This window comes from Odontomachus brunneus, unplaced genomic scaffold (assembly GCF_010583005.1).
Source record: "Odontomachus brunneus isolate Ranch 3 - 2012 unplaced genomic scaffold, Obru_v1 Obru_scaffold_070, whole genome shotgun sequence".
Classification (NCBI taxonomy): Eukaryota; Metazoa; Arthropoda; class Insecta; order Hymenoptera; family Formicidae; genus Odontomachus; species Odontomachus brunneus.
Window position 1 is genome coordinate 1317672 of NW_022639520.1, and position 12630 is coordinate 1330301.

At 37.5% G+C, this 12630-nt stretch overlaps 2 protein-coding genes across 2 annotated transcripts in view; both read right to left on the bottom strand.

Annotated features, from left to right (window-relative positions):
- The window catches only part of LOC116846839, a 1477-nt gene extending 949 nt beyond the window's left edge, over nucleotides 1–528 (bottom strand). Inside the window, exons 1-2 of the mRNA XM_032821174.1 lie at nucleotides 338–528; nucleotides 53–239 (exon numbers count right to left, since the gene is read on the bottom strand). Of these exons, the coding sequence (XP_032677065.1) occupies nucleotides 53–239; nucleotides 338–418 (268 nt within the window). The 5' untranslated portion in view covers nucleotides 419–528. The remainder of the gene's footprint in view (nucleotides 1–52; nucleotides 240–337) is intronic.
- A 961-nt stretch (nucleotides 529–1489) lies between these two features.
- Nucleotides 1490–5767, bottom strand: LOC116846840. The gene is made up of 4 exons (XM_032821175.1): nucleotides 5758–5767; nucleotides 5131–5388; nucleotides 4314–4643; nucleotides 1490–1557 (listed from the first exon to the last, which is right to left on the bottom strand). Exons 1-4 carry the CDS (start codon nucleotides 5765–5767, stop codon nucleotides 1529–1531), a joined length of 627 nt encoding a protein of 208 aa, XP_032677066.1. The 3' UTR covers nucleotides 1490–1528.
- Nucleotides 5768–12630: the final 6863 nt, after the last annotated feature.

A 12630-nucleotide genomic window follows, 5' to 3' on the forward strand; every position in this document is an offset into this window, starting at 1 on the left:
TGTGTGTGTGTGTGTGTAATAGGAATAGAGATAAACAATTAGCTAAGCATACTTGTTTCATAAAAAATTCTCTGTATACCATACAACGTCCATTTCTCTTCATTGATTTCTTCATGCTTCTTCAACGCTTTGTTAAAAGTTGTTATATTTTTATATGGTGGCCAAAAAACTTGTGTTTTACGAGGCGTTAACCAATTAGTGTTGATAACAGCTAAGCTTCCTTCACACATGTCATCAAGCTGGATCAATGTATACATATCCGATTTTATATCTAATGCAATTAATATTAATAACAAAATATGATTCTATCATATAATAATGTTATAAATTATATTACATGTAAAATGAAAGATCCCAGTATAACATATAGGTTATATTCTGATGGTACAAATCTATGAATATAATAGTTGCTTTCCATTTACATCAAAACTCAGATAAATCTCACTTCTATCTTTGTTTCATATTCTGTGAGTAACAAAGATAGAAGTGAGATTTATCTGAGTTTTGATGTAAATGGAAAGCAACTAATATGACTCACTAAAGCTCTTATAATCAGTAGTAACTGTAAATTATGCAGTAGTAACTGTAAATTATGCAGTATATAACTTTCACAGTGCACGAATGAAGCAGTAAAACTAATAATCGTTACTATATATCTGTATAATGCTCGCACGTGTTCGCACGCCGCTGAGACGCAGAGATGTTATATTAGAGCTAGAGTCCTTTCAACATTGCAAATGCTTTGAAGCGTGAAATGTAGTAATATGGTTTAGTCGTCGCTGTGGCGCATCAGCAACGCTTAACGGACCGCATCCATCGTTAGATAGATCAAAGCGGGAAATACAACTTCTGCGCTACGAGCGTTCACGGATACGGTCGATTTTCAATGGTGCGCTACCCTTCATTCGTTGCTCAGGCTGCGTTCCGAAATTCACTGCCAATACTGAAAGTCTATAGTTTATGTTACGTATACTATAAAATTTCAGTACTGGCAGTGAATTTCGGAACGCAGCCTCAGAGTATGGCCTGCGACGTTTACATCATTGTTTCAGACCAATACCACAAATGTTTCTCCGAAAACACCCAAAAAAGAAAACCTCTTTTTTGCAGCAAACAAAAAATTTATTTTTTGTCACATCAAAATCGTAGAGATTAACATTACATATTGATTTAATGAAACAGCTATAGCTATGATTATAATCATTGGACAACTAATATTTGCTGCTAGGATAGCATGATAAGATTTATCATTGATCATATCCCCCATTATTGTTTAAATTGATTATTATATGAAAATATATCTATAAGAATAGCGAACTTATATTTTTATTCGAAAAAGAAATTCGTCTACAATATCGTAAATTAAACGTTATCATAACGTCATTTTGCAAAGTTATTTTGACGTCTAAAACATGACGTTAAATACACGTCCTTAAAGGACAAATGACGTTACTCACCAATAATGACGACATGTTGACGTGAAAATTACGACGGCTTGCTGCCTGGGTGGTTACCACTTTTCTTCTTACTACGATAACATTTTCTCATAATCGGCAACTGCAAAAAAAAAACAATGTGCAACACAATTACTGTAACGCAATAATAAATTTATTAATATTATACTTCAACATATGAATAAAAAATAATATAATGTATAACATAAATAACATATTTTAATAATGAAGAAATAAACATAAAACATAACTTTTATTCATGACGCATAATTACTAGTTTATTACGACCGCTTTGTGATTTAAATCGCCTGTTAATAAATTTTAAATCGTACTCTAGCTAACAGTTTTATGGCATACTCCTGTGGAAAATGTGAACATCCCTTATAGAAATATTATACTAAGAATCATTGATAATTATTTATTATGCAGTATTTTTAATACTGAAAATAAGTAATTACCAATGATTCTTAGTATGATATTTCTATAAGAGATGGCTTAAATTTGACTTGTTGGAAAAGTTGAACATATTTTGTAACAATACACGGCTGCAAAATATATTCTTTAATGTTTATAAAAAATAAGTTGTCCAAAATCTTAATATATTCAACAAAATTGTTATTTGGCATAAGTTACCGAAAAGATTATTATTTGTAGCATTATACGCTCTAAAGAAACAATAGTATGATGTATCGGGTGTATATCAGTTGGACACGGGGCAATTGGACACAGTCCAATCACAAGTCGCTGTTCCAAGGGACCCTACAAATGTCTCTAATCACACGGTGCTGTGATTGGCTGTGTCCAAATGCACCGTGTCCAAGTGCACCGATGTATCATCCAAATTAACATACTCTTTACTATAATTTAAACATAGGTCACATAAATGTTTTTGTAAAGACTTACGAATAAGATAACCAGATATATACCGGAACGCGTCTTGTTCGTTAATATTCATTTCGCGATAATCATAATTATCTACATGCACAGGTACTACTAGTCACTTTCGTCTGCTTCATTTTCATCAGTACTCAGTACATTATGTATTTTGCCGCAAAGTTAATCACACCCGTTAACATTTCATCATTATCTTGTTCACAATTCCCTGTTCTTGGCGTACAATAGTTTACAAAAAACAGTTTTTGAAAAGAATAATAAAATTGAATAGGTGTAGGATTAAAGGCATTACCATTCATAATTCTAATTTTACCAAAGAAGTTCTCTAATGCATCTTGATTAAAACGATGCATTAACAAAAATTTTATGTCAGTAGCATTAAGGCTCCTGGGGAGTCGTATCATCCATCTCTTTTTAATGACGTCAGGAGCGAGAAAACGCATGCTAAAAATTCCTGCAAAATACGTCGAGATAAACAGATATATCCACAAAATGACATTTGCGATCGATTAAGTACACCTCTAAAATACTCCGTACACTTTCCTTTTGTTCTAACAATCAACAGATAATTATAAAATAAATGTGACGTGCAATCGTCTTTTCTAACCTAATTTCCTCATTATCTTGTCATATTAATTTTCCGATTATCTATTGATTTTTAGAACAAAAGGAAAGTGTACGGAGTATTTTAGAGGTGTACTTAATCGATCGCAAATGTCGTTTTGTGAATATATCTGTTTATCTCGACGTATTTTGCAGGAATTTTTAGCATGCGTTTTCTCGCTTCTGACGTCATTAAAAAGAGATGGATGATGCGACTCCCCAGGAGCCTTAATACGCAAATAATCCCACATTTTCAAAAGAGAATTGATATTTTGACACCAATATTTGAAAACTTTCACTTTCCTTGTAACATCGACTCCTTGTGCTATAAATACTGTTAAATCATTTAAATATTGTACCATTTGTGTCAAAAAATCGATTTGATAATCATCACCATTAAAAGCTTGTCTATATTTTATTGCATGGAAAATTGTAGATGAATTGAACATGTCAAACAAATCATTTATTTTCTGAATAAAATTACTTGTAGCACAGGCTTCGCTTGAAATATGAGAAGACATTACTAATTTATGTAAAGCAGCAGCTACTGTAGCACTCAAAATCTGCGTTGCATAGCGAACTTTCATTTTTTCGAAATTAGTAGGCATAATATGCGTATCTGTTATTTTTGGTGCTAATCTGTGATCATTATTTTTATCTATGTCGTACATTTCTTTTATATACTTCCATGAAATCAATTCCCTCTTATATTTAATATTATTTTTCATAAAATTATTTCGACTAACTTTCACAGCATGTGGAGGGTCAATAAAATAAGCTATTTGTTGATTATTAATAACAAAAAATGGTGATTCTACTGTAACTTTTAATGTTTGTGCTGTAGTCATAAAATTTTGTCCCATATCACTTACAAATGCAATAACTGTATATCCAATTTCTTGCAATTGCGTTATACTTTGTATTATATCTTTTAATTTAGTAGCAGGAAACGTAGAATGAAGAAAAAATACCCTATAGGTTGCTTCTAGTTCGTGCATATACCTCTAAGCATTAAAACTGCAACATTACATGCTGGCAATGCCGATTTCCCATCACCCCAATCTTCAAATCCATATACTGCATCTTGGCTGATATTATAAAATAAATGAGCTTTTAATGAAGCTTCGTCCATGCACAATATGCAATACTTATCAATACTATTTGTAAAATTAGATGATTTCATTTGTAAAATGCCAAATACATTCTTTTGCAATCCAGGAGCAATTTTGAAATTTTGAATCATGCGATGCAAGGTTCGTTTATTAGGCAAGCAAAACTGTTTCGATAAAACTTCATAGGTCTTACGTCCACTCAAATATAAGCTGAAACACATTTTTTTTTATTGCAAAGAATATCTTCTACCTTTCGGCGATTGTTGGGTTAGATGTACTTGTACTTTTACAAAAGACGCAATAGATGGTGGTAATATTTGATCTGTCACATCACAATATTCTAGTACAGACAATTTCTTAATATCCTTTGTACAATTTCCTTTCTGTTGCATTAATTGCTTCTTCATTTTCTGTAATTGTTTTTGTAGCGCATAGATTTTCTTTTTCAGTTTCTTTTTTCGTGGTGAATTGGTACATATTATGCGATTTGTTTGTATCTTTTTATCTTTTATAACTAATGGTTGTCTACATTGTACTTCCTGATCCTTTTGTCTGTTTTGATCCATATTTGCATCCTGATCTACAATTTCATAACTAGTAATTAGACGTTTCATAACAATAGCTTTTATTATTGACAAAGTATACTAAAATGAGAAGTTCATACAAATAAGATTCAGAATTATAGACATTTACCTTACCATTACATGAAAACACTATGTCATTGTCAGAAATAAAGGAGTCATTTCTTTCCTGATTCTTTTCGGATATATATCAGTTGGACACGGGGCAATTGGACACAGTCTAATCACAAGTCGCTGTTCCAAGGGACCCTACAAATGTCTCTAATCACACGGTGCTGTGATTGGCTGTGTCCAAATGCACCATGTCCAAGTACACCGCTCCCATTCTTTTCATTGTCATAACCTGTAATGCTTGCATCCTGATCTACAATTTAACGACTATTCATTGAACATCCAATACTAACATAATTTGCATATACTATATATATAACAAAGAACAGTTGATACAAATATAATAGATATCAAAATTATCGATATTTTGCTTACCATTACATGAGAAAGATATGTGATCAGTACAAATTAATACAGAGTCATGCGTCATTGACAGATCATTTTCTATTGTATTTCTTTCTAGATGTATTTCTTTTGGAATTGCATGTGGTTGGAGGCGATTCTTCAAATCATTTAGAAACATAGTGGAGTCAAAATGATTTCCACAAACCCGATATGTTTTATATAAGTTCTCCATTGGAATTTCAATTGTACGTCCACAATTGTACGTCCACAATTGTACGTCCACAATTCCTTAACCATAATTTGCATCTATGCAATTTGAAAAAAAAATATTTATGTTATATATAAGTTATACAGTTCGACAATTTCATGACCTAAAAAAAACATTAAATTGTAAGAGACCGGCTGTGCCAAAAGCAAGGCCTCACAGTATAAAAGAAGATAGCCAAATTATTGGTTATGAATCTCCTTTAGCAGTAACGTCCGTTACGCACAAGTGCCAGGAAGGCGAACCAAGCTGATCAATGGGAACACCTTGGATAAATGGGCGATAGGGATAGCGCCTAGTCGAATTGCACTCAGAACTCTATTGTAAATACTTTATTACTCGCATGGAAGATACACTCTAAACTCTTCGCGGTTTCTACATGTGACACACACCTCTCGCCATGTTCTCTACCCTCCTCTTCTTTCTACGTCTCTCTACCTATCCGAGAGCTCGTCTCTCACCACGTGATCTGGTGGTCATGCGCAGATCTTTAGCTATTCTCTCGACCTATCGCATAACGCGAAAAAGGTGCGCAAGCGGCGGTTCAGGCATTAGCGCCCCCTGTGGTGTAGGTTTCTACTAATAAAATACGGGACGAATGGACACCGTTTCTTACAGCTCGGCCATTCTGGCGTGTCAAACGTCTCGAGTGACATTCAATAATTCTCGCAAACAAAATAAACATTGCACATATGAGATGCTCAACCGTGATACATATGCATAAATAAACTAAACACAAAATTACAAAATTATTAATTCTGGTCAGTCTTTGGCTTATACAATGGCACATTTTTTTTTTTTTTTTTTTTAAATCATAAAGTAAACTCAAAGCTAGACTATAGTTAAAAAATATAAATTGAGACTTAAAAAATAATCAGGTTATCACGGGCTTAATCCACGGTTTGATTCTATCAGGAGATAGAATCGAATTGTACGGTTTGGCCGTATGGTTGTATCCTGGGATATCCTGAATTACGTATCTGTTTTTAGACAACGTTTTCGCTACTAGGTATGGGCCCTTATACGGAGGTTTTAATTTCCTATCTTCTCCAGGTTTTAAAGTGGTATCCCTAATTAGCACATAATCCCCAGGTTTGTACCTAGAAGGCGTTAGATGCCTTTTGTCATAATACACCTTGTTATAATTTTGAATCTTATTTGTGACTTCAATAGCCATTTTCCGACTAATATCTCTATCACTTTCCTTTGCGTCCTTATCCTTACAAAGGTTATTTAAAAATTCTATCAGTTTAGAGTCAGCCTGATTCCTCTGGTCGTATCCCAGAAGCAACTTGGCAGGAGTACACTTAATTGAGGAATGATAAGAGTTATTCATCACGTATTGAATTGTAGACAACTTAGATGACCAAGTCATTTGATCATCAACAATCTTTCTGAGAGACGACTTAAGGAATCGGTTCACCCTCTCCACCATTCCGTTAGCCCAAGGGGCCGCTACAGCTATCAACCTATGTCTTATGCAACGAGACTCTAGGAATTCTGCAAATTCGCCTGAGGTGAATGCGGTACCTCTGTCAGAAACAATTTCCTCCGGATTCCCGAAGACATCGAATACGGGAATAAAATTTTTAATGACTTCCTTTGAACCTGTGCTCCTAACTGGCAAAAGCCATGTAAACCGTGTAAAAGAGTCGATAAGTACTAGAACATGTCTAAAACCGTCTGACGATTCAGTAAGCGGACCGAAATGATCCGTATGCAAAATCTGGAAGGGTTTGTCCGAAATGGGCGAAATTTGCAGTTCTCCTTCTTTAACATTGGACGTTGAATTTGCGAGCAAACAAACCAAACAATTATCTATGTGATTTCTGGTTTTCTTACGCATGGAGGGAAACCAGTAGTTAGCATAAAGACCTTGATACGTCTTCTCCGCACCACAATGTGCGTAGTCGTCATGGTACACTCGCAGTAAACTACTAATCATACTATCGGGTATAACAAACCTTGGCTTATCATTGCACTTTCGGTAGACACAACCGTCGACTAGCGTATATTTGTCATGTTCGGACTCTTCTAGACTGGTAGCAATTGCCCGGATTTGTGGGTCTGCGAGTTGCCTATATTGCAGCTCTTTTTCTAGAGGCATGCTTTCTATTGACGACACAATTCTACTAAGTGCGTCAACGTGTGCCATCCTTTTGCCATCTCTATGCACCAACTTGAATCGATAATTCTGTAGTCTCAAGGTCCAGCGCGCGATACGAGTATTCAAATGGGCTTTATTAACAGCGTATACCAGCGCATTGCAGTCGGTAACAACCGTAAAAGACAAACCGTATAGATAAATATGGAACCGTTCGATAGCCTTAACAACCGCTAACATTTCCAGTTCAAATGAATGGTATTTACTCTCGGCCCCATTCGTTACTTGGCTATAATAGGCGACCGGAGCCCATGAACCGGAAGATTGTTTTTGAAGTAATATAGCGGCAAGTGCTATTGAACTTGCATCCGTATGCAATTCAGTTTCGCTTGACGGGTTGTATAAACGCAGGACTGGATAAGACACTAATTCCGATTTCAATAAGTCGAAAGATTTCTTACATTCTTCGTCAAAAACAAAGTCAGAAGTTTTCTTCAAGAGATTGTGCAATGGCTTGGCCTTACTGGCATATCCTGGGATAAATTTCCGAAAATAATTTGTCAGACCCAAAAATCTTTGCAACTCTAGCACTTTCTTCGGAACTGGAAAACATTTGATGGCTTCTACGTGCCTGTCACTTAACGTAATACCCGTAGGGGAGATAATATAACCGAGATATTCGATGACGTTCTTTAAGAACCGACATTTTTCATAATTAAGTGTGAAATCATATTTTTTAAGCAATAATAATGTTTGTTTTAACACAGATAAATTCTCCTCTACTGTGATTGATGGGATGAGGATATCATCCATGTACACCAAAACTTTATCTTCTCTTATGAGGGGTTGTAAGATATAGTTAACCCTTCGTTGAAATTCGGCCGGAGCCTCACAAAATCCAAATGGAAGTCTCTTAAATTCGAACTGCCCGTCCGGCGTGGCAAAAGAAAAGAATTTAGTGTGATCCGGGTGAATTTTAATTAAATGGAAGCCCTCCTTTAAATCTAAGAGTGTAAACACTTGCTTATTACCTAGTTTCGCTAGACAGTCTTCTATAAGCGGGAAGGGGTATTTCTGCTTAATGACCCGGTCATTAAGGGGTCTTAAATCTACGCAAAGACGCGTTGAACCGTTTTTCTTTTTAACGGGGACCACCCGAGCACAGTACGGCGACGAACTCGTCTTAATAATGCCTTTTCTCTCTAACTCATCGGTAATTTCTCGAATTTGTATTCGTTCGGCATGCGCAAAGCGACGCGGTGCGTATGCATATATTGAGTCGTCTTTTAAAACGACCTTAACGCTATAATCGTCTTTAACTAGTGCTACCGGCGTATCAATTACATTTTTTATCAGTTCAACTACCTCATTGTCCGCTTCTTTCCCAAAGTCGGTTTTAATATTTGACCAAACAGGTTTATCAGTAACCGGCATATCGATAAGGTCGACTACATCTGCGGAAGCTACCTTATTTAAGAGCTCTAATTTATTTGAGCTACAAGCAGCATTAGGATCGTAAGATATTTTCAATTCATTTTCTTTAATAAAATCACGTCCTAACACAATATGCGTAGTATTCGAACTATCTTCCAATAATTGAAAATCAACTTTTAACTCGACCTTCGGTAAAAGCGACAATTTAATAGTTGTGTGCCACACACCAACCACAGGAATATAAGTACCGTTCAAAGCTCTAAGAGAATTATATCCCGACTTTTCTAATTTTGAATCTGATCTGGCATATAACCTGTATGCCGCAAAACGAATGAATGAAACAGGGCTACCTGTATCAATCAGCGTACTCATATTACATATATTCCCATTGATGGTGTAGACATTTGTGATTGGCTCACTCATTTCCAACACTCGGTTTCGAGGATCCTCTACACATCCCACCAGTGATGGGTCGTCCTCTTTCTTAACGACTACTGCAACCGGTGGCGGCACGAACGTGGTTGACTGCTGGGAGGATTGCTCCTTTCTCTTCAGTTTGTAACAATCGGCCTTCAAGTGCCCTTTCGTCTTACAATAAGCACAGAAGGTCTCTCTGGAACTTTTCAACTGATGATCGTTCTTCGTAGGTGAACGAGGCGACGCTTTCGGTTTCTCCTTCCTCATTGGCTGTGGAGATTTTTTCGATGTCATCTCAAAAGCACTTGTGACCTCGTACATCTGATTCAGAAATTCATTTATAGAATTTGCTCTCAGACATGCTGCTGATGCCCTCAACGCTGAGCTGCCAATGCCGTTTATAATTAACTGGATACAACTCTTCTCAGGTAACTGCAGGCGATGCAGCAATTTCATTTTCTGCATGGCGTAATCACGAAACGATTCTTTATGGTAATTCCACTTACGGGCATCCACTCTCTGCATGGCTATGTGGAACGGGATTTGTAGCCCAAACCTTTCCGAGATAGACTGCTTAAACACTGGCCAAGAGTTATTAATTGACTCTATATTCATGTCATACCAGTCCCTGGCCAAACTATTTAATTTACTAGATGCTGCTAGTAAAGTCACCGTCTCACTCACTCCGTGAGCAAGAGCCACATGGTCCACCTTACGGATCCATAAATCAACATCTTCTTCCTCTGATCCACCGTATGCCGGAATCTGTGGAGTTAAAAGCTTAACCGCTGAAGCAGTTGCTGGGAGATACATCACCGAGGTTGGCTGTGTTGTCCGTACACTGATTGGAACGGGCGGTATGTTTTGGGATGATACACCAGGTAAATCTGTCCCACCAACGTCCTGTCCACTCGTTACTTCATTGATATTTGCAGTAGACATCAAACGCTTCATCTGCTCCATCATCATTAACATTGACTGCTGCATCGTAGCCATTGACGCAGACAAATGCTGAACAGTCAGAGATTGCGCACTTTGGCTAGGCAAACCTTGTGGTTGAATGTCTTCACGTTGTAAAACTGGAGGATCATTGATACGTCTTTCCATATATGAGAATATCTGATCAATGCATTCCGATCTGGAACTCCTTGGGATTAGTCCCAAGCTAGTAATTCTTTCCTTGAGCTGATCAAGCGAAAGATCTTCAACCTCCTGCCTCTCCATTGTACTTGACGAAACTTGTATCACAAAATCTTCTTCACAGATTAACGTCTCGACTTCTGTCCGGGAGATGGTACTTCTAGAGGTGTCTCTATCTTCACTCAAAGAATGCGGGAAAAACTACCGTTATGGCGGGCGTTTTTTTTTTTTTTTTTTTTTTGCAAACGACCGTTACTGATGATGCAATACTGTTACTGCGTAACAAAGACTGGCTGAATGCTGAGAGGGTATAACAGCGAACTATCCCACTTCTGATGTATTTTACTGTAAGAGACCGGCTGTGCCAAAAGCAAGGCCTCACAGTATAAAAGAAGATAGCCAACTTATTGGTTATGAATCTCCTTTAGCAGTAACGTCCGTTACGCACAAGTGCCAGGAAGGCGAACCAAGCTGATCAGTGGGAACACCTTGGATAAATGGGCGATAGGGATAGCGCCTAGTCGAATTGCACTCAGAACTCTATTGTCAATACTTTATTACTCGCATGGAAGATACACTCTAAACTCTTCGCGGTTTCTACATGTGACACACCTCTCGCCATGTTCTCTACCCCGCTCCTCTTTTCTACGTCTCTCTACCTATCCGAGAGCTCGTCTCTCACCACGTGATCTGGTGGTCATGCGCAGATCTTTAGCTATTCTCTCGACCTATCGCATAACGCGAAAAAGGTGCGCAAGCGGCGGTTCAGGCATTAGCGCCCCCTGTGGTGTAGGTTTCTACTAATAAAATACGGGACGAATGGACACCGTTTCTTACAAAATTAATAAAATTATTACTTTTACCTTTCTACATCTTTCGGGAAACGAAAAAAACTTAGTCCAGGTATTCGTCCGGAAATATTCGGGCATTTATACATGACACAACTGTGTCCCCCCCCTAATCATTTTCTTACTATTGTGTGTAACAAATTATTATAATTTAGACTTAGTAAAGAATTATATTGATACACCACAAACAAATACATAACAAATATGTGTATAAACTATTTACTAACCTCAATACGTCGGGTGTATATCAGTTGGACACGGGGCAATTGGACACAGTCCAATCACAAGTCGCTGTTCCAAGGGACCCTAAAAATGTCTCTAATCATACGGTGCTGTGATTGGCTGTGTCCAAATGCACCGTGTCCAAGTGCACCGTTCCCCAATACGTCATCTACGGAAGCGTCCATCTTGCTGGTAGGACATACTGACGCATGCGCATTGGAAAGTGGAGACCACAAAAAAAGTTCAGTGTCCCTACTGTATATACTTATACTGGCTGCGTTCCGAAATTCACTGCCAGTACTGATATTCTATAGTATACGTGACATGAACTATAGAATTTCAGTACTGGCAGTGAATTTCGGAACGCAGCCACTGTGCATGCGACGTGAACAAATCTATATATTAACTATCTATTTATTATCTATATAATACTATGTCCATGGGCTACAGGCAATAGAAATAGGCATTAGCCAATAGGAACCAATGACGTATATACATAGGCTGTGTTCCAAAATTACTGCCAGTACTGCGAACACTGTATACACGTGTACACACGTGTACACTCAGAGGCAAGTATGGTGTCCCTCGGCGGGTCCGTATACGCCTGTCAAATAGTCGAAAGCGACAACAGGCGTATACGGAGGGCGTACTGTACGTTTGACGTACAACGCGAGAGAAGCGAAGAAGGCACGTAGGGGAAGTGGTGGGAGATATTTCGATGTTGCATTCTTTTCGCACGTCGTCCGATCGAGAGAGAAAACATCAGCAGACGTGATAGCTGTTAGTGGTGTCCTCAATAGCTGTCTCACTCACTCAACGCTTGAATGCAGAGAATATGAGCGAGACAGCAATAGGGACACCGCGCTGTCTCTATAGGTGTCTCGCTCGCTCTAGTATCCATGTATCACGCTTTCCTCTTTTCTCCTTAGCAGAAATGCACGTTGTGCCGATGAATGACACCGAACGACAAAATTTAACTCTTTTGTTGTACGAATGTGAATAGTCATTTCCGATGTATTTTTGCCCGCTAAGCACAAATCCTTAGTTCAAATTTGGTTACCACGTTACATTTTTGAAAAAAATGCATCGGAAATGATAGA

Excerpts from the sequence above, each read along its gene's own strand:
- LOC116846840 (XM_032821175.1), bottom strand. Across the intron at positions 4,644-5,130 it reads CATATCTTTCTCATGTAATG|ATCAGGATGCAAATATGGAT; the intron begins GTAAGCAAAATA and ends ATGAAATTGTAG. Across the intron at positions 1,558-4,313 it reads AACCCAACAATCGCCGAAAG|TTGCCGATTATGAGAAAATG; the intron begins GTAGAAGATATT and ends TTTTTTTTGCAG.